Source organism: Gracilinanus agilis, chromosome 5 (genome assembly GCF_016433145.1).
Source record: "Gracilinanus agilis isolate LMUSP501 chromosome 5, AgileGrace, whole genome shotgun sequence".
Lineage (NCBI taxonomy): Eukaryota > Metazoa > Chordata > Mammalia > Didelphimorphia > Didelphidae > Gracilinanus > Gracilinanus agilis.
The window spans coordinates 157,416,296-157,439,101 of record NC_058134.1 but is presented as its reverse complement, the minus strand read 5'-3'; the positions used below and the strand labels follow the sequence as shown (position 1 = coordinate 157,439,101).

Here is a 22,806-nt window from a genome sequence, read left to right as displayed (position 1 = left end):
CTGAGCCATCCAGGACCTGTATTTTTTTTTTCATTCCAAAGTACAAAAAACAATTTTTATTACTGCCTTCCCATCTTCTTCCTCTCTTTTGTCTCTTTACCACACCCTCATTCCCCAAGTAATTTGCATCTTTATGCTTGCAAATTAATTGAAGGAAATTTTAAATTTCAATAATGCAAGGATTGTTTGTTGTATTCTGTTTTATGTGGGGAGAGTCTTTGGTCCTGATATTCATTTCAATCAACCTTTACTAAATATCTATTATGTGCATTTTGCATAATGTAAAGAAACAATCTCAGAATTCTGAAGATTCTGAAATTAAGACTGGGCTAAAGATACTGGCTAGAATTTAATATTGGTAATGATGGTATTATAATCATAAGATAATATTCAAAAGAGTCAGGAACAGAACTCGGTTTTATGATTGCCATTCCATGTTCTTTCATTCAATGTTCTGATACCATCATTATCATGATCATTTTATATGTGTATAGTACACTTAACTTGCAGCCACATTCCATTTTTGTAATCCCCTTTGATCCTCATATCTGTTAAAGAAGATGGTGAAGATCTCATTGACTCCTTCTGAGAAATGAAGTAAAATGGTGGCATGGCATGAAATATCTTAGGGGAGATTAGGTATGCCCAGAACACCCCTGGCCATTATCCCAAAGAGCATCAGATGGAATGATGACCAATAAGACCAAAGAGAAATACCAGCAAGGACCTCTATCTCGTCTAGGACAATATAAGAAGTTGGGCAGAACCATGTGGATGCTCAAAGAGTGTACTCCTCCCTGCCCCTGAGAGCCAAAAACCAGAATGATCTCTAGTATACCAGGCTTGAAGTTCAAGAAATCTTGGGCCCAGAATGTTGTAACAGCAATGGGGACAGAACCAGTCACTGGTGGGTCAGCGAACATGGAGACAGGGCTGGCACTTTGAGCAAGACTTTAGACATTTTGACTAATAGTGCAACCATAGCAAGATTCAAAGAATAAAGCACTGGAGAGTCCACACAATAGAGGAGCTTCCAGGAAGTCTGAAACTAATAGAATCTCTGACATCCATTCAGGGATTCATGACCTCAGTACAAGATGGCACAAATTCTCATCTATGAATTGTGCAAAAGTAAAGAAGGAGAGGGTGCTAAGGTTAGCATTAACATTAAGCCACCAGGAAATGAAATCAGAATCCAGGGGCTGTGGCAGAGCATAAAGTCTCATCCCAGCCACCCCAATCAGAGCTACGAAGGCATCCAGAATACATTTAGGATAGTACTAAACAAGATTTGTTCATCTTTTCCAAGTCCCTATCCAGGAACAGATGCTATACATGAGATAAAATAGACGAAATCTTCCAATATAAGGAAAAAAAAATACTACAAGTTAAGATAACTCCGACATGTGCAAGGAAAAGAGAGGAGTAACATCAAAATAAGTTCAAGCAGAATATTAAAAAAAGGATTTGCTTGGCCATGAGAATTCTAAGGGTAGGTGGAAGAAATAATTAGACCGAAGGGAAATATCAGTGTGGACTTCTTTCTAATCTATGATTGCACAAGAAGCTGAGCATAATCATGCAGATGCCCAGAGAGGAGACTCATCAGAAGAGGCAAAATCCAGCATGATAAAAGCTAATTTTAATTTAATAAATGGAAGTATAGAAGTAAAAAATTGAAAAGGGGATAAATAAGAAAATAGAGGGTACGAGTCAGTACCGAAGAAGTAGATTCCATAAAAAAAAGAATAGAATTCAGTGATTCCATGAGACAAGAAATAGAAAAACAAAGTCAAAAGACCAAAAACTGGAGGATAATAGATAAGGCATCTATTATCACCAAAACCAAACAAACCAAAAATGACAGTAAAACTGATTGAAGAGAAATAATCTAAGAATCAATGGATTCTCTCCACTAATTAATGCAATGTCTTATACTTTTAAAATAAGTTTCAAAGTATAAGATGGCTTAGACTTGCCCAGATAACCATTAATTTAAAAGTGACTTCTGGATTTGGTGTAGCATTGTCCTAAAACATAATTATAATCTACATAGCTTCCTACTAAAGGAAGGAATAATAATGCTGTACTTTGCCCTGGTCAAACAATCACATGTAGGGTGTGCATTTAGGTTTGGGTGGCATATTTTTGGAAAGGTATTTTCAAGCAGCAATAAATCCAGAGGAGGGAAACCTGGATGGTGAGGGACTAGATATCAAGTCACCAAAAAATGCATTGAAGGAGATCATTTTGAGAAAGGGAGGAAGAAAGAAAGGAAGGAAAAAAAGAAGGAAGGAAGGAAGAGAGGGAGAAAGGGAGGGAGGAAGGGAAGGATGGAGGGAGAGATGGATGGTAAGTGTAGTTATTATCCCCATTTTATAGTTAACTGAGACAGAAAAAGATAAAGTCAGATCTTCCTGACTCCAGGCCCATGGAGCTATCCACTATATCACTTTCACAGTTATTTCTTTGAAAAGAAAAATAATAATTGTCTTCAAATATTTAAAGGGCTATTATGTGGAAAAAGAATTGAACCTGCTCTTCTTGGCAGATTTTGAAGAAAAGAACATGTAAGAAAAACTTCCTAATAGTCACAGCTATCCATAGAAGGAATGGAGACAATGGGTGTCACCTCTCTAGAATTCTCAAGCGAAGGAGAACTGCCCTTTCATTATGGACTGGACTAGGCAGCTTCCCAATACTTAAATTTCTGTTATTATCTGCCAGAACCTTGCTTAGATTTTGAAGGCTAAGAGGGCAGATTAGAGAGGGTTGAATGTTGAATGCAATGGAATTTATGTATTTATATACAGTGCCATGTATTTGGCTAAATGCTTTACAAATATCAACTCTTTTGATCCTCACAACAATTCAGGCATATGGGTCCTATTATACTCTTCATTTTGTAATTGAAGAAACTGAGACAGAGGGGAAGTAAGTGATTCATCCAGGGTTACATAGCTTTTAAGTGTCTGAGGCTGGATTGGAACTCAATTCTTCCTGACTCCAGATCTGGCACTCTATCTACTGAGTCACTTCGCTCTTTCATAGCTCTGAAAAGCTTTTTGATTTAAAAAGAGAAATTATCTTGAATGAAGGTTGAAGATAGGAAGGATGTCATGGATGTTGGACTTGGAATCAGTCTTTAGTTACTGCCCTGTGACTTTGATTGAGTCTTTTAACCTCTTTCAAGCTATTTCTTCATCTGGAGTAGATAATACCTCCCTAATAGAGTTGTTATGAGAAACAAGGGAGGAAAAAAATATATATACACATATTTGTATATGTATATATATATATACATATATATATATATATATATATATTTGTGTGTGTGTCTATGTTTCACTCTTCAAACCACAAAGCACCATATGAATACCAGCTATAATTATTGCCTGGAATTATGAGGTGACTAGGGTACTAATGACTACTTCTAGGCTTGGAGAATAGTTGTTTTACTTGATTGTCTATATTCTGGAGTTAGTGGCTAATTTTTAAATTTTTATTTGTTTTTCAAATCTTGATTACACATCCTGAAATGAATTATCCCCACGGGCAGAAGAGGATATTGCAATCTTTGTATGTTGTGCAAGATGCTCCATCTCTCAGGCTCCAGCTTTCTCTCTGCTCTCCCTCCTCAATTCCACCTACAGATTTTCCTGGCTGCCTTTCAGTCCCCAATAAAATCCTATTTTTTTACTGGAAGCTCTTTAATGAACACTAGAACCTTTTTTTATTAATTATTTTCTATTTATCCTCTATATAGTGTGCTTCATATATATTTGCTCACATGTTGTACCCCCCACTAGACTGTAAACTTATGGATGATAAGATTGTAAATTTTCAGGGCAGGGACTTTCTTTTGCCCCTTTTTATACTCTTAGCACAGTTCCTGGCACATTAGATGCTGTCGTCCAATCATTTCAGTCTTGTCCAACTCTTTATGGCCCCATTTGAGGTTTTTGTGGCAAAGATACTGGGGTGACTTGCCCAGGGTCACCCCATTAGTAAGTATCTGAGTCCAGATTTGAACCAAATGAAGATGAGTCTTCTGGATACCAGGCTTGACCCTTGATCCATTGTACCTGCCTGGTGCCCCTCCTGGCACATAGTAGGGGCTTACTAAATATTTAGTAATTAATTGATCAGAAAAAGCATTGAACTTGGCACCAAATAAATCACCAACAGAGAGATCTGGAGGCTTCTTTATTTGTAAAATATCTACAGATTATGGATGAGGTGATCCTAATGGACCCCTCCAGCATCAAGTGGGAGATCCATTGTATTGGGTACCAACTAAACCTGAGTTTGAGGCAATAGAGAAAGAGTCTAATATTTGAGCATAAAAGCATGGGCACACTCAATTTAATCTGACAACGGGAAGGCGTACCCCAACCCAGCACCCCAAATTAGATGTAGTCAATAAGCATCAAAGAACCTGAAGATGATGACTCCAGATTTGATTCCGTTATCATAAATTCACTGCCACAGTGAATGTGGTTAATTAATCAAAGTGCGTAGCTTCTGAAATATGCAGATGAATCAGTAAGGAAAATTGAATCTTCGGGAGATAATTTTTTCTTAATGATTTGAGTGTGTTCCTTCCCATAAAAATAAAACAAAACAGAAAAACAAATTGATTGCAAAAGAAAAAACCCAATATATTAATAAGGTACTGTTCATCCACAAGGGTTAAACACAGGAAATTGAAAGTTAAGACTGTGGTAACAATATTAATTAAAGGATATTACTCATGCCTGATGCAGGAGCTGGAGGTTTTCTAGCACAAATAAGAACATAAAACATTACACAATATGTCACCATTTAAACATAAATGACAAGAAGTCAATAAATACCATTAAATACTATTAAGGGCAAATTTGTTTTAGAATCAAGGGAGGTTATAAAATTGGGAGGAGATGTTTTCAAAACAGCTTCAATGAAATTTGTTCTTTTTTTAACCCAAGAATAATATCTTGGTATATTGTGAATTGTGACAGTAATACATGCCTCTTATTTTGCAATCAAGATTTTCTTCTGAGAGATTTAAAGGAACAGTCAGTCCTTTTGTCTATAAGACTGTAATGCAAAGAATGAAAGGAAAATTTAAGTTTGAAATATATTGTTTCATTCTTTAAAAGCTTTAAATGCTTTCTCTACTTTTTGAACCCCAAATTCTTGATTGTTTCTTTGATTAGTCAAGTTTCTGCATGATATTTGCCCCCTCTTTTTTTATAAGCATGTGTTTCTACATGTGATGCCTTATGTAAGTGACAAAGACAGGGAAGTAGATCTGACAGAATAGTCTGTGGACAAATCTGGCTGCATAATTTTCAGTTTTCTCTCCCCATTTCCATTGGTCTAGACTTGCTACTTTATCAATGTGGAGAAACTCCTATCAATGCAGATTTACAACTTGTCTGAATCTTCTGGTGTCAGGGAGTTATCTGAGAAACTAGAGATTAAATAACTTCCCTAGAATCACACTTCCAGTAGGTTGGAAGCAGAACTTGAACCCAAGTCTTCCATGGTCAAAGGTCATTCCTCTATCCTCTATGCTGTGCTACTTTGAGAGAGAGAGAGAGAGAGAGAGAGAGAGAGAGAGAGAGAGAGAGAGAGAGAGAGAGAGAACCTAATAAAATTAAAATGTTGTTATTTAGTCATTTCAATGGTATCTAACTTTATGACCTCATTTAGTGTTTCTTGGCAAAGATAGTTGAATGGTTCACCTTCGCCCTTTCCAGCCCATTTTATAGAGGAAGAAAGTGAGGTAAATAAGAGTTAAATAATTTGTCTGGGGTCACAGAATAAGTCTTCATGGCTTAGGTCTGCCTGACTCCAGGCCTATCATTCAATTGACTGCACATCTAGCTGTCCCCCCAAATTTAAATAAGAACCCCATATGTGCTATTATCCATGTAAACAAAAGCATATTTGATAAATTCTTTTGTGTCTTTGGCTATAATTTATGTAACAGCACAGCAATCTGGACAGAATAATAGAAGTCTATTCATAGGAAAGAAAAATGTAAATTCCTAAGCGAGCCAACTCCTGGCTCAGTATTCAAAACACCTCTTCACCAAGTGCAGAATGATTTCTATTTAAAAAAAAAACAAAAAAACTACCCAGATTTATTCCATGGCAATCCACTCTTCATGAGCAGGATGGAGAAAGATGCTTTGTACGTTGACCTGAATGTTTCCCACTCCACTTTTTTCTGTTGCCAAACAAAAAAGGCAAACACAGACTCCAGCCCCAAAAGATGCCCAAAGTGCGTGCTCCTAACCACCCAGACGTGGAGCCCTTCTCCAGTCCGGCTCCAAACATCTCATCTCCTGTTCATTTCTTTTGGGATCCAGGTACCACAAGGCCACATAAGGAGGGCGAGGTCCCCGGCGTGGACTATATTTTCATCACAGTTGAAGACTTTATGGAACTAGAGAAAAGCGGTGCCCTCCTAGAAAGTGGAACCTATGAAGGTAAGCACGTTCTGAGCGCCACGTCTGCTGCGTGGTTTCGTTACGTTTTTCTCGTTTAATTGAATCGCGAGAGGACGCAGCGTCACCAGCGGGCTGCGGCTCTTGGCTTCAGAAATTGATGAGGAGGCAGATGGCGATTGTAAAGCACTTTCCTAAAGAAAATGCAAAACGAAGCCGGATTAATTGGGTTCATGAAATTAGTGGAGAGAGCCACTGAAAGAAATCTATAAATATACACAGTGGAATAAATATGTCACTCGTTTTAGAATTCATGTTCTATCTCGAGGGGCGAAATGGGCTTCTTAGCAGGGTACAGTAAAACAGGGCGCTGACTTCCAGAGGCAGGAGGGCTGAGGAGTCTCCCTGAGAGCCCAGATTTCTAGATAGATGACTTTGGGGGAAAAAAAGGATTTTTCACCTTTGTGGGCCTCTTGTAAAAACATGCTAGGACTCTTCTTTGTTAAGCAGGTGCTTCTAAAACTTGGCCAAAGCAAAATAATGGCTCTCCATACTATGAATCTAGTTCCTAAAAACTCCCACCTTTATGGGTTTGAGGTTCCGTTTCAGGCATACTTGAATTTTGAAAGTTTGCTAGTTGAGCTGAATAACTTAATAGGATCAAAATCTGAATGTGTTCCAATAATTCATATTCACATGGAAGTGTTCACCTTTAACACGCTCTCATGTTCTATATCTCATTGGCTCATCAGAACAGTCCTGAGACTCGGGGAGTGAAGATTGTTGTGTCCTCTTTCTGATGAGTCAGCAGGGATTAGAGAAGGTTTGAGATGCACAATTTTGTGCAGCCAGGAAGTCACAGAATGACCCTGGGACCCTGCCTTCTGCTGCTAAATTTGGTGCTCTCTCCATCACAGCATAAGTGTTTACTTACTTACATATATAATAAGGAAGCACTTATATATTCATCTCAGTGACATTTTTGAGCAACCAGAAGCCGTAAATAACAGCAAATCAGTGAACTTTGTTGGCATTGACACTTCTGTTCTCAGTAATTGCTTCCATAATGCCTTGGGGTGATTGATGGATATTAGTTGTTCAAGAATATAATATTTTGAGGTTATTTAAAATAAACATTAATATATAGTGTCCATGGCCCCTGGGTCAATTTTAACATGGCCCAAACACTAAATTGCCAATTTCCATATTCAGAGGAAATAGTGAGTGTGTATGAGCCATACACACACATACATATATAGTTTATTTTTGGTGAATTTGTACATAATTAAATATATGTATATATACTATTTCAATGGGCTTGTGAAATAGTTAGATTTGAATAATTCCCAAAATTATATATATATATAATGTTTCTATATAGCCTTAATATTAGTTAGATCCTCTCTATTAATATAAATCATATGTTAATCCTCTTTATATATACAAGTATATATGTTTTACATGTACATATGTATGTTTCTACATATACATATAGATGTATAGAGAGAGAAAGAGAGAGGATTCATAACTAAGTATTGTGATATGCTTTTTTCAGAAGGATGTGATATTTGGTGATACTCAGTAGAGGCTAATTAATTTATAAAAATAAAGGCAGCACTAACTATTTAGTAACTTGGAAAAATATTGTCTCAATTAATTTGTGTTGTTTTTTAACAGAATTTTTATTTTTTTAAAAAATTTTCTGTATTTAATTAATTTATTTTTGTTTATTTCATATTATTATGAATATAAATATTATTATTTAATTATTTTATGTAATTTATTTAATAAAATTTTATTTGTATTTCTTCCATTCGCATAACCGTTCATAATTGCTTTACTCTAAACATTTTATTTAGCCCAGTGAGAAGTAATAACTAATATATAACAGTATTCTAAGAGGGGCATAGTTAATATGATTTTTCATTCAATGTCTAAAAGACTTAACTGGAAGCTGAATGTGTATATGCTCATAAAATCCAAGGGCAATCTCTCCTGTCAGGTAGGTCTCAAGCTAGGAATAAAGCTAATATTTTAGACACGGTGGTTATTCAGTGTTTTCATAAAAAAATTAAGTGTCAAGTCATACAGTGTCAGGGTTTCCAGGTGCAGTTTTAAATTTGAATTCTAAAAAACTTTAAATTTAGAGAGAAGATTGCTCAAATTATTCATCATCAGCCAGGTTTCACAGGCCAATTAAACTATCTGAATCTTCTTTTAACAACATTTTAGACAAGAGCAGCTAATTTACTTTGTTACTTAATTTACTGTGTACAGGTAATCACCCAGACATAAAGAGCTATACCTAGGAATTCCAGCATCCGGGGCAAATTCATGTGGCTGAGGGGAGAGCTTGGTGGAAGTATAAATGTTTTAAAAAATCAGTTACACAAGATAAAATGGGAGAGATGAAACTAAGCAATAATGTCCACTAAAAATTATAAAAAGGCTTTGGTAGATTAAACAATAATTATGAATCAAATGTCATGGTAGCCAGAAAATATAATGTATTCTTAAACTGCATAAAAAGAGAAATTGTATGTAAAACAAGGAAAATGATAACCCTTCCTTGGTAGGACTGTATCTAGCTTGTTGAGTTATGTTTCGGGTGGTCATAAACTAGAGATTTTTTTAAGGAAGTCATAAACTAGAAACCTTTCAAAGGAAGATTGCCAGGAGAGTGAGGGCCTTAAGATTATATAATATGAGGATGATTTGTATGAACTGGGTTTTTGTAACCTAGAAAAAAAGACTTACACTTGCAGTGAATTTTTTTCATTCTTGTCTTCCAATACTTGAAGGAATGCTATATGGAAGAGGGATTAGATATGTTCAATTTGACTCCAAAAGACCTAATTAGGAATAGGCAGTACAAATGGCAGAGAGGCAGTTTCTACCCAATGTAAGGAGAAATTTCCCTGTAATTGGAAGTCTCCAAATATGGAATGGGTTCCTCTAGAAAGTAGTGAGACCATTCTCACAAGAGTTCTTCAAGCAGAAGATGGATGATCACTTATTGGGAATATCATAGAGAAATTAGCTGATTATGTATGAATTATACTATGTGATGGTCCAAGGCACCATCCAAATTTTGGATTCTTTGATCTGATTATGGGTACTCTGTGGAATCCATTTTAATACTTTGTAATCCTGTGTTTAAGTTAAATTAGAATCTGGTATCTCAGGCAAGTGTCCCTGAATTTCCAAGGAATATTAACTCACGCTAGCTTCTTCAGACTCCCAGTATAGCAAATCTTTGGAGAACTTAGAAAATTCAGATTTTAACTTTACCTCACCAGTGTTCCTATAGAGCTGCGCCTAAATGTGAGATTGTGAGATACCTCACGATGTGTAATTTTGTAAGGGACCAAGAATTGTCCCAATGGGTTCTCTTTTCAAATGATACAAAGAAAGTGGAAATCATTTGTTTATCAAATAGAGAGAAAGTAATGCCAAGGCTTTTTCCGTGTCCTATAGGAGATTGTAACTTCTCCTATGAAATCCTTTTATTATTATCTCTTTCTGTAGTACCATTACTTCCTTCTGGTCTCTGCTTCATTTTTTTTCTAATGCTAACACCTTCTACTATTGTACTGACCAGAGCAAGAGCTCTTCATCTTGTTCTATCACAGACCCCTTTGACAATCTGGCAAAGCTTACAGACTGACCACTTCTCAGAATAATTTTTTAATTTTTTAAATGTAATATTTTACTTTCTCAATTACATGTAATGACACTTTTTATGTACTTTTCTGAAATTATAACGTCCAAGTTGTCTCCTCCCTCTTTTCCTTTCCACCTCTCCAATGCAGTCAGAAATTTCATCTGGCTTATACATATATGATCTTGCAAAGCATTTATCCAATTTTAGTCATGTGAGAAAATACTCATATAAACAAAACAAAAATAAACAAAAATAAAAACACATACGAATAAAGTAGAAAATGGTTTGCTTCTATCTGCATTCAGACTCCATTAGTTCTTTCTCTGAAGGTGAATAGCACTCTTTGTCATAAGTCTTTCAGGACTGTCTTGGATCATTATGCCCGGGCTAAAGGCCTAGCTGGAGGCTTATGTTACAGCTCAGGGCCTACCTGGAGGCCTCACTGCAAGCTCGCACTGGTCAGAGGCATTGGGGGATTGCTGGGGACTCAGAAATTCAAGGGGTGGACGTGGGAGAGCTCTGCTTTTGGTTTAGGCATAGTCTCAGGGTCTTGGTGCTGGCCCAGGCCCAGCTTCAGAATCTCCAGAAGTGGGGGAGCTCACTGTTGGACTGAGCTGTTGGTGCTGCCTCATTGCAGATTGACTGCCCTCTCACTCCAGTGAAAGAGACCTCTACCTTCCAAATTGTCTTTTATTGGAAAATTGATACCATCCCTTGTTTGGTTCTGCCACTCTGGTATTTGTTTTGAAGCTTTATTTTTAAGGTTGGTTGGAGGAAGTTTTTAGAAAGAGTCAGTGATCCTGTCTCTGCTCTACTCTTGGCTCTGCATTCCTCAGAATAGTATTTTAAAATAATTGAAAGAAATGCTAAATTTCAGTTAGAAGTTAGATAAAGTTGTATTTTTTTCCAATTCAAATTCATACCCTCCCCAAAATCCAGCCATAGACTTCTGTCTGAGAACCTGGACTAGATATTCCAGACTGAACTTGAAGTAAGTGGTGTATCATAACTATGGATACCCCTGAAGAAAATGAGAAGTCAGTTTATTTTGAGCACTGGATCTATAGATCCAGTAGAAGGTAGAGGTCTCTTTCACTGGAGTGAGAGGGCAGTCAATCTGCAATGAGGCAGCACCAACAGCTCAGTCCAGCAGTTCTTTCAGTAAACTGCTGAATATTGCATCATGGGATTGAGGGTTGAATAAGGGCCATGAGCTCTTTAGGAAGCTAGGGCAAGTCGGTCAGCCCCTGCCATTTTCTTCTTCCCAAAGAGTGCCCAATCAAGAAGTCTAGAGATTCATTCATTTTATCATTGGTAGTGATGGAATGGTGGATGAGGTGTGTAGAGAGGACTAGCTTCTCTGTCAGAAGGACTTGCAAGCATTTTTCAGGGCTGCTCATCCACTTTGGTGACCACCATTCACCCAACCCTCACCTGAGACTCTAAGAATCTATAGCGTGTGCAGCAGTGAAAACTGGAGAGGAAGACAACTAAACAGACTGAGGGTAGCTGAGAGGCTCAGGCCTGTTGGTGGATTAGAGGCTTTCTCCAGCGGAAAAGGTGGATGAGCACAGTTCCAATGGACATGAAGGAGGCTGAAGCAGGAACTGCGGTCAGCTAGGTCAGACACTGAAGACACCCAAGTCACCCGCTGCATCTCGGGCCATCACCAGTCACCCTGACTTTTCAATGACTCTGAAAGAGAGTGTGAGGCTGATGACATACTGAAATCTAACTGATGCTCAAGGCAATACATCAGCTTGTGATGCCATTGGTCCTCTTCAAAACAGAGGAGGAACAGCTAGCTTAAATGGGCTCCCTCTACCATTATTACTTATAATATTTTAGTCTTTAAATAACTGGTCTTCTTCATTATTCCCTAATCATGCCAACGGCAGCCTTTCCACTTCCTACATCTCTCTTCCCCCTCCATTCCCACTCCAACCTCACCCCACTTCTTACTTCATAATTCCCTTCCCTGTTGTTCTTTTCTTCCAATAGAATATAAGTTTCTGGAGAGCAAGGACTATATTACTTCTTTTTGTCATTCACTTGGGGCAAGGCTTTAAAATTTCCTGTGCTTCATCTGTTTCTACTTTTAAATGGAATGAGTTTTGTGATGTGCCCTAAGTACAAGAAGTTCCAGAATCAGCTCATTGAAGACTAAACTGTGTGTGCTTTAACAAATTACTAAACCTCTCTGAGTTTCTATTTCCACATGGATTAAACGAGGGAATTCCGCTAGCTGATTCTCACAGCTCCTTTGAGCTCTCCAGTCTTATGATGAAAGTCACAACAATTCTGTCAAGGAAAAGTTCCTTGTGAAATAGCCCATGTATTGTCAGCTGCCTTTCACAATGTCTCTAGTGATGGGGAGTATAATCTAGTTGTACAAATGCAGCTGGAATGACCAGCGTGGGACAAACAGCCCTTCCCACACTGAGCACACATGGAATGTATTCCTTGACTTCTGCTGCTCTATCAAAGGTCTGGCCTGTTTGCAACTCTGCCTTCAGGCTGGTCTTCTCTGAAAGGAGCAATTCCATTCTCAGATGCAGTGCTTGCCTTTCCCAATCATTGTCATACATAATCCATATTCTATATAATCTCTTGGGTTTTGCAAAGTATTTTCCTCACAAGAGATCACTGAGGTAAATAGGGCAGGTATTCTTAGACCCATTTAACAGATGAATGACTTAAAGTGTCCCAGTGACAAGCACCAGGTCACAGGGCTCATAAATGGCGGAGGGGGTGATTCAACCCCACTTTCTGCTGGCTCCCAGTTAAGGGATAGTTCCAATCCCATCCAATAAACATTTAGGAAGGGCTTTCTATGTGCCGGGCACTGTGCTGAGTGCAGTAAAAATAAAGGGAGCCCCTTGTTCTCAAGGAGCTTACAATCTAAAAGGGAAAACGACTCAGACAGGAGGCAGGAAAGTGGGGTGGGAGAAAGGAGACATCATGAGCCACTCAGCACAGGGGCAACTGTTCTGTAGAGCTGAAACCAAGGAGGGTGGCGGGTGCAAAGTGGAGTGAGCAGAGGGTCCAGTTTCTGCCCTCTTTTAGAAGAGATATCAGGAGGAGTTTTGTACTCTGCCCTCCAGACAATGGAGAACACCAATAGATGTTCCATGAAGACTTGCATTAACAACATGGTGGTGAGTTTGGAAGGGATGCACTCATTCTGGAAAGGGCATCTTTTATTCGTAGTAATGAGCCTGAATGATGTCATTTCTCCAGAGACAGTGTTTCAGCCAGTTTTTACAGTTTTCTTACCACTGCCCAGCTTGAGCCCAACATTTCAGTTAGAGCCATACCACAGTATCTAGAACATCTCCTTGTCTATTCTCCGCACATAGCCAGAGCAGAGGACTTCGCTTGTCATCGGGTTAGTCATTTGACTTTGCAGTTGGTGATCTGAGCCTGAGCTCATTCATTTCACATTAGGTGACATTGTTGAAGAATCCAGCGATGATGTTTGTCATCAGTACAGCTCATGCAGCCGTGCCGTTAATGAGAGAACACTTTTGTTTCAGAAGCGGTCCACCCCTCTCTTCTCTTGCTGAATTTCTGCCCAGAACTTCCATTCAGAAAATTGCCAGAAGCAACCTTAAGTCGCCTCCCTCGGCCTTACTCCCCACACTCTTCCACTTTGCCCTGTCCCTGAACCTCCCTGCTTTGAGCTCCCTCTTCTGTGTCATCTCTGCTTCCCCACACTCCATTGGGATGTCAGCTCCTTGAGAGGAGCCCCTGCCTTTCTTGGTGCTCTTTCCATCAAGATGATGCTCTAATACATAAATATATATATATTTATATGACAAACTTAATTATTGCATTTTTCTACGTTAGTACACTTAGTAATGGAATCGACTCTCCACTGAAGAGCAGAGATGCTCTGTGATATGTCTGTGCCACTTACAAACATCTGTGCAAACAATAAAGTAGTGAAAGGCATTGGAGCCACCTTTAAAGGCTTAACTCAGGAGACATCTAGTTCCCCTGGTTGTTACTGTTCTCATCCCCGGAGATCTATTTTATAAATACCTTCTATTTATTTAGCTAGGCACATATTGTATTCTTCCAGTTGAATGTCAGTGTCTTGGGACCAGGACTATCTCATTTTTTGCTTTGTATCATAATCTGTTGGTATTAGTCTTTTTAAAATATTAGATGCTTTGTAAAACCCAGTGGAATTGTGTGGTCGGCTACAGGACGAGGTGGGGGAAGGGGAGGGAAAGAACATGAATCTTGCAACCATGTAAAAATAGTCTAAATCAATTAATTAAATAAAATTTCCCAAATTAAAAAAATGAAATAAAAAATAAAAATAAAATATTAGATGATTAATCAATCATTGTTGAATTAGCTGAATTGGAAGGAGGGAGTGGGGTAAGTGGTACATGCCATCAGCCAGCCACAGAGTCATAAAGCTACAATCCTCCTTCCATCCAATCTCAGCCTTTAGCTAAGACTCTTCCTTTAGTCCAATAAGTCATAGAGGGCAAGTCTTCCAATGGAGAAAGCACTTTTCAGTTTCCTTTCTCATTCACATTTCTAGATCCTTGGGGGATAAAGACACTTCTACCTTTATGGAGGCTGAATTTAGGCTAGAATTGCTCTTGGTCCCCCCACCCCATCTAAGATGAAAACTCTTACAGGACACCAGAAGGCAATGACAATGATCTCCTGGTTCCTGAGGTCTAACCCTGGGATCAGAAGGCAGGAAACAGGCCATAGTGAGGGACCTGTAAGAATCAGAAAGTTTCATGCCTTGGGAGTTAGTAATGGAGACAGTATAAATATATATTTAGGTTTTTAGTTATTTAGTTATTTGTTTATTTATTTAGTGCCCCAATAAATGCCAAGCAATGTGCTAAGCTCTGGAGACACAAAGAAAGGTAAGAGACTGTCCCTACTCTCAAAGAACAATATATAGCTCAAAGAATAAAGGATATTAGTAGGACTTGAGGTTTTGTCAGAGAAGCTTCTCTAAGGCTACTGGATGGTCCACGCATGAGCCAGTAGAACAGAGCCTTCTATCTCTGACTGACCCATTGTTGATAGCCTTTTCCTGATATCCACCTCCCCTCTCGCCTACGTTTTGTCTGATGATGGCAAATGAGAGTACCATCTATTTCAGCTTGTCCAATATCAGAGCATATGCTTGCTACTTTCCACATGCCCAGACTATTCTGAGCCTGACCTTATTTTTTTTTTGTTCCCAGGACCTTGTTTCAGTCATGTCCTGGAGATCATAATGTAAGCTTGATTAGGACAGGGACTTTGTCTTAATAAAACCAAGTCACTTTCCTAGGACTTAGCAAACATTTTGGGTTTAATTCATGCCTGTTGAATTGAAACCTACTTCCTGAAAGAGGCACCAATATGTGGGGCTCAGCCTTTGGAAAATTGTAGACAAAACAATCTCTCCTCAATTAAAGAGGCTACTCTTTCCAGAAAAACAAAGGAATTTTCCCCCTTGGATTCATCATAAGGATTTTGAATAATACAGTGATCCCAAGAGGGGGAGAAAATCATCTCAAGAAAGTTCACCTGTCTTTTGGGAGTCTAAAAGAATGAATTCAACCCATTTACTATATCATATTCAAGATTAAAGTAAAACTTTGTGAAGAAGTGGTACACACTAATGCTTTGTGTTTTGTAATCTCCAACATGACTTTGAGATCTCCATATTTTTCAGGAATTACATTGAGCTTCCTAAGTCATAAAGTCTGATGCAGAGTTAAAATCTTATCTGTACCAAAAAGAATACAGTCCTTGAACCCTCCCAAATGCAAGTGGTAGCCTTGATATCATTAATTCCTATAGAAGAAAAAATCACAACTGTTTAGTTACATGGAATTTTTTTGAAAAATAATTTGGTCGCTTGGGTAGTAGGAAAATAAATCCTAAAGATTTTGTATTTTAATCATGAAAGTCAGCCCTGTTATTCTTCAATAACCTTTTAGGGGTTTTCTAACATAAAATTTCCATCTCTGTGCTCCAAAATGTGATAGCATTGGGTGATAAATAGCTGCTCAAACCAAATTAAGTTATCACTTGAGTTAGTATTGATAGAAGATATATATTCTTCCATCAGCCCAAGCTACAACCCATGCAAATAAAATTTCATAAATACAACAAGCACTTGGTAAACCATTTCCTATGTGCCAGTGAAAACAGTTCCTCCCCTCAAGGCACTTCTGTTTTATTGATGTAAATAAAAATATGATTAATATTTAAATCAATGAATATATGGTTTTCTTTACAGGAGATGAAAGGACCTTATCTTTCACTTTCTTCACACACCACCCCTTCCTAGCTAAAGGAAAATCTTTTAATTAACATCAAGCTCTAATTAGGTGCTTATAGTTAGTATTCAATGTCTAATCATCCCTTATATTCCATGAATAGAACTTTTAGGTTGTTTTTTTTAACCTTGTATGACTATGGAAATTCTCTGTTGTATATTTTGTCTTAATTTGGGGTACTGGATTTTATGGACATTAAGCATTTTACAAAATTAACTAGTAAGGAAAACACATATATTTAGTGATTTGTTTAACACTCTTTTCAGGTCCTAATATGCCTTAATAGCTTGTGATAGATTCAGTCTATTTTCAGAGCTGCTGAAAGACAACATATGATTTTTACTTAGCTGCCTTGCTCCTGACTAACACTCCAATAATTGCAAGTGTTAACTTGAATAAAACTAAGATAGAATTCTCTGCTTTTATTTCAAACAGTTTCTTTACCAAAACAAAAAGGGAAATGGCCACATTTATCATTAATACATATTTCCTTTAAAATATTAGGAAGCATAAAAGATCTTTAAAATCTTACTCACAAATCAAATCATGTGAGGCAGTATTGGAATTTTTTTCTCCCCAGCCACCATTACCACTGTTCTGAAAGCAACTTATCTTTTGCAGATAGTTTCCTATCTCTCCCATTGAGGTGTAGCCAGAGTTCTTTTGCAGCAAGAATATGTGAGGATAAATTAAATAACTAAGACTACCACCTAATACAATGCTCAAATGAGTATAAAACATCTCTAGGAGTCAAGAACCAGAAAAAATGATAGGCAAAAATTAAAGTCAGGAAAATGTAAGGGGAGGCAATCTAGCACAGTAACAAGTATACTTTGAAGGAAAACCTCATTTCTTTCACATTGTTGACCCTGGGAAAGTACCTTAATAATCTCTTAGAACTCCAAGAAACTTTTTATGACTAAATTACAGAGAAGGTATGAACCTCTATTGGGAGAGGGAGTTTTCCCAAGTTCAGTCCCAATTTCATTCAGCCAGCTCATACCTACAACTATAGTTCCCTGATTTCCCATTAGCCAGCCACAGAATGTTTTTATTGAAAAAGATTATCTAATTATATTTAGAGATTATCTAATTATATCTAATTATACAATCTCCTCATTTTACTGATTAGGAAACTGAGGACCAGAGAGGAAGTGTTACTTCTTTGAAATTAGGCAGCAAACAAATGACAGATTGTCTTTCAATATACTGGATGAATCTATTTTGATATTTGATATTTTGATATTCTTGTAAGTGATACATAACACAATTCATTAACTGCCTCTCCTGTGCCATTCTTGCCCATCTCATAGTTCCTATAAATCCACAACAGCATGTCCACTTCAGTGTTGAGGTCTTTCCTTTAAATTTCTTGATATTGCTAAATTGTCCATCAATTATCCAATACTTTTGCTATGTGATCCAACCCATTTTAGATTTTTTCTTTATATATAGTAGTATATAAATATATAGCACATATATTTATTTTATAATGTCTTACATCACTTCTCCAGTAGAAATCCTCATTTATAATGTATAGCACACCATTAATTCCCACCATTTGCTTCTCCATTTTGCTTTGAATGATCCTAAATTTCAGTCTGTTGGAAATTAACACAACTCACAGAAATACATCCATCATTACCATAAGAAATTGGCATTAAAAAGGTGGGCCTTTATTTTAGGAAGAATATTGGAGTCACTAGCAGCACTACATAATTTCCCAAAAGCAATCCAAACTGCTATTCTCTTTTTCAGTCCTTTTACTTTTTGCTCAGTTTTACTTTAATTATAAGAGATTGATAGGAAAACTGAACTTTTATATTTCACTGAAAAAGGAAGATTGAACTTTTGAATTCATGAGCCTCTTCACTCAGACAGGAAAAGGGGCTTAGTTACACAAAAAATGAGAATAAAGTTATAGAATAGAAAGTTACTATTTAGGAATGAAATATGAAATCAATATTTCATTTTCTTATACTCTTTGAACAAATTTTTACATGCATAAGGGATCAAATATATTTGCTTTGACCCCCAGAGGGCAGAACAAAGAGTTCCCTAGAGTCTGTCCAATATATTGATGAGCCCTCCACCTCCTAAATCCAATGGTTGTTCTTGTGTTGTGTACTTTTTTCTCTTTTTTTCTTTAAACAATCTTGATGTTTGTGTAAACAGGGCTACTGCTTCCATAAACATACATTGTATTTGATACAAAAATATTCATAAACTCCCAGATACATTCCTTGGACTAACATAACAAGGGTAGTTACTGAATGATTGAATGAATGAAATGAAATGAAAAAACAACCATGAAAACAAAAAATACGTTTACTAAGTTTTTCCTTTTTGCTAAGCACTATGCTAAGCTCTAGGGACACAGACAGAAAAAGCAGTATAGTCTTTGCTTTCAAGAAGCTCAAACTCTTAACTGGTATCATTTTTAGTTTATTATAACACTAATATTAATGGACCTTTTTTCAAAATGGTGAGATTTTGGTGATATTGCCACAGATGGAGCTACAAATGAATTTGGGCTTCTACTGCCTTTGGCTATCAATCTAGCTACCTTGAGCAAACATTAAATTTACTCAGTCTTTTGGAAGAAGAAAAATGTTGCTTAAATTAATTATTACTCTTCTAATGCATGGATATGTATAGTTGGAATTTTGTACCCCAGGACTACGTTCCCCAGAATTCCTTTTTCTCTGAGTCCTCATGTACGTTTTTACATTAGGTTGTTAAAAGTTTCTGTGACAACACCTTTGGGGTCTTTTTTCCTGCTAATGGGACTGGAAAAAAGCTCTTTTCTCTCTTGTGCTTTACTTCCCTTTAATTCGAGTTATTACTATTTTTAAGTCTTATAAAATAATACTTGGAGTATTTGGATATTTAATTTTAATCTTAAAGATAGATAATAGCACTCCCTAAAAATGATATTTTAAATACTCCTCTATGTTTGCATATCAAAAGTAAGAGTTTTATTTATTCTAAGGACCCATTTGGCTTCTATAGCTTCTTAATGACAAAGGTTCATCAGACACTCCACATATTGGTAATTTGATAGCTTTATTCTGAAACTCTCTTTTATGACTTTGACTTCCATATCTGACCATCAAGGCTCTGGATCTTCCTTTGTTCAAACATCTACTCATGATGATACTCTTTCTATTGATAAAATTTCTAATGGGCAAGTAACAAGAAAACAAAAAAATCAAGGCAATATTCTAGATTTTTTTTACTGAAAAATAATTAATTTCAGTAGAACACAATTGAATTATTATAGTTGTGATAATTTGGGCCTGGCAAACATTTAATAAGAATAGGTTGTACCTCAATGAGTGATTCCCAAAGTGGGCGCCACCGCACCCTGGTGGGTGCTTCAGTGATCCAGAGGGGTGGTTATGGCCACACTTTTTTTGTATTACATTCTATTCTGAGTTCAATAAATAGTTTCATATTTTTCAAGGGGCACTAAGTAATATTTTTTCTGGAAAGGGGGGTGCGGTAGGCCAAAAATGCTTGGGAACCACTTTTCTAAACCTTGATGGTTCCAGGGTCACTAAAATTATAACTTTTGGTCAGACCATACACACACAGAAGTATAATCCCCAAAGCCAATGATTCAAAGTCTCTGATGATTATACTACACTCTAGAGTACTAAGTAGTTTGAAAATGATGCTTGAAAATGGCCAACCTTTAACTTCAGAGGACCAGTGATTCTACCTACCTCTCTGCAAAGGAATGATTGTTTCAAGTTACAGAATGAGACATACATGGCAACTGTGGCTTTGTTTTGCTTCTTAGCCTGCACTATTAAAAAAATACCACTTTAGTCATTCTCTGCATGTGCTAGAAAACAACTACAGTTAACTACTCCTGCTTCTCCTACCTAGGAAAAGAAAAGAAAATCTGTCCCTGCGAGACCTTTACTGACACTCAGACAAAATGTCAAATTGTAGGCGTTGCTAGAGAATAAACATTCTCAAATCTGCTTAATGTGAGACAATGCATCCAAGAAAAGAACAACTGCTATTATTTGTCTTAAGAGGCCATTAATGAGAAGGCTAGGTCAATTCTCCAGTAGCAATGGCTTGGTTTTCTTGTATTATTTATACGAGTTTGATGATATTAACACCTCCAAGTACCATTTTAATGAGCCCTTATTTATGGAAAACTACATTTTTTTCTTTCCGAGTTATCAAAGAAACTAATCTATTTTGGATTTATTGTTTAATGACTAGACGCCTCTATATAAATTAAAGAACATCTGTATTCTATGACCTCCTGTGTTGAGTAGTAACTCCTAACATATCTTATCTACATACAAGGCACTTAGCTAGCAACCTTAATTATAAACAATTGAGTTGCAACTTTAATAAGAAACCCACCCCACAAAAAAGTCTTTGAGCAGCCCAAATAAATGTTGGAAAAATTTATATACCAAAGTCCATGCATTGTACTTTTAGGGAAAGTCCTCAGTAGACATGATGCTGTTGCATAGAAAGAGAGCTCAATTTGGGATTAGGTACATGAGGTATCCACACCTCATAGGGTGGTCTAGTATCCCCAGTATGAGGGCTTTGCCGAGGCTCCTCATTTTTTAGGGCTCCTCATTCACCTTTGGGGTCCACCATTCACTCAACTCTCCTCTGCAGCTCCAAGATGCTGTAGCATGCATAGCAACTGCACCTGGTGACCCATCTTTGTAGATGGACTAAACCAGGTGGAGAGTAACCAATGGACCTCAAACCCATTGGTGAGTTGAGAGGACATCTATCTCAAGCATGGAAAGACTTCCTCCTGGGTGGAATGGGCAGAGGAGAACCATTTGTGCTAAAGCAGGAGCTCACGTGGAGCTTGGTCAGACATCAAAGATGCTAAGGTCATCCACTGCATCCCAGCCCATTGCTAGTCATCCTGACTTCTGTCTCATCGCTGGACTTCCATGACCATGGAAGAGTGTGGCTGATGACTCTGGTGCAGCTCTGCCTCGCTTGAATCCAACTCACGTGCAGGTCAAAGCACCATGCTGTTGTCATGGGTCCTCCTGGAATGTAAAGAAGAACAACAGATGAACTGTGTTTGAATCCACACTCAGAGGTTTATTAGCTTGCACGTAAGATTTCAAATTGGGAGTTACATCAGAGGTGATCTTTATTGTACAACCTCTTTATTGTACAAATGAGGAAAGTGAAGCCCAAAGAAATTAAGTGATTTGCCCAGAGTCAAGTAGATTGTAAGTAGAAAAGCTAAAACTTGATCCCAATTCCAAATCCCAGTTCCTCCAGTTCCAAGTTCAACATAAACCAAATGTTCCTACTCTCAGGTTCATCATTTTAAAATAGGAATAATGGTTCTACTATTGTCCCCAAGGCCTTTTTTTAGGGATATGTTCTGTAAGCCCTAATGTGTCATATAAACAAGAATTATTAAATATTCTTAAGGTATTTTTGACACAATTCCAACAAACATGAGTATCTTGTTTCCTAGCCCATGGCAATCAGAGGGAGAAAAATGGAAGGGGGTAAAATTAATGTTAAAGGAGGACACATTGATAGCAACCCGAAGTGGCAGTTTTACTAAATAAGAACACAGAGAGGAGAAAAATAAACAAAAGATAGTGAATACTTGAATTTTAAAAGCACAGAAGCTGGGGTGCCTTTATTCCTATGGTAAATAGCTTTACTATATCCTTAGTAGTCCCTGAGGACAAATATTTGTTACAGTAAAATATGTAACTAATATTCTTAATCATAACAATTATTAAGAAAAAGTTAAGTAATATGTTAAAGAAGCCTAGGAAATATATAATAATACATTTAATAAAAGATATATTAAATAATTTAAGAATTTTTAATTTTTAATGTTTTTTTTGGTTAAAAAGGTAAGTTTCTTATCATCTGGAAATTTTTCTTATGTGGAACACTTATAAAGGCATATAAATTATATTGTATTTTAAAGTATTCTCTCTGCACTATGTTGAAACATTCATCAATATGAATTTTTATAATTTGGTCTTGTGTCTAGAAGCAAAGGTGCATGTAACCTAGATAATGCAGATTTAAAATGTAAATATACAACATGACTAGCATAAAATTCCAACTTAATAATTAGATTCATACAGATATGTGGAGTTTTCAAAGTATTCTGAAAAAATAAAATGGCAGCCATATTGAGGATTTTTTAAATGTCTCCACCTTTTCAAGCACACTACTAAGGATTTTTAAGAAAAATGTCTGGATAGCAAGAAATTTTAACACAAATTTGGAAGCTTTAGATTTTTCATTAAGGCAATTTGTTTCGGTTGCTGTTGTTAAGTCTCTTTGATCTAGATGCATTACATGATGTTTTCTTAATGATGCTTGGGTGCTCTAGATTTAAAGATTTGTATAT

General features: G+C 37.0%; 1 protein-coding gene across 2 annotated transcripts in view; it reads left to right on the top strand.

The window, feature by feature from the left end:
* The window catches only part of MAGI2 (membrane associated guanylate kinase, WW and PDZ domain containing 2), a 1,708,818-nt gene that overhangs the window by 969,465 nt on the left and 716,547 nt on the right, over positions 1–22,806 (top strand). For both annotated transcript variants that reach the window (XM_044678723.1, XM_044678722.1), the window contains exon 3: positions 6,360–6,479. In XM_044678723.1, the coding sequence (XP_044534658.1) occupies positions 6,360–6,479 (120 nt within the window). The remainder of the gene's footprint in view (positions 1–6,359; positions 6,480–22,806) is intronic.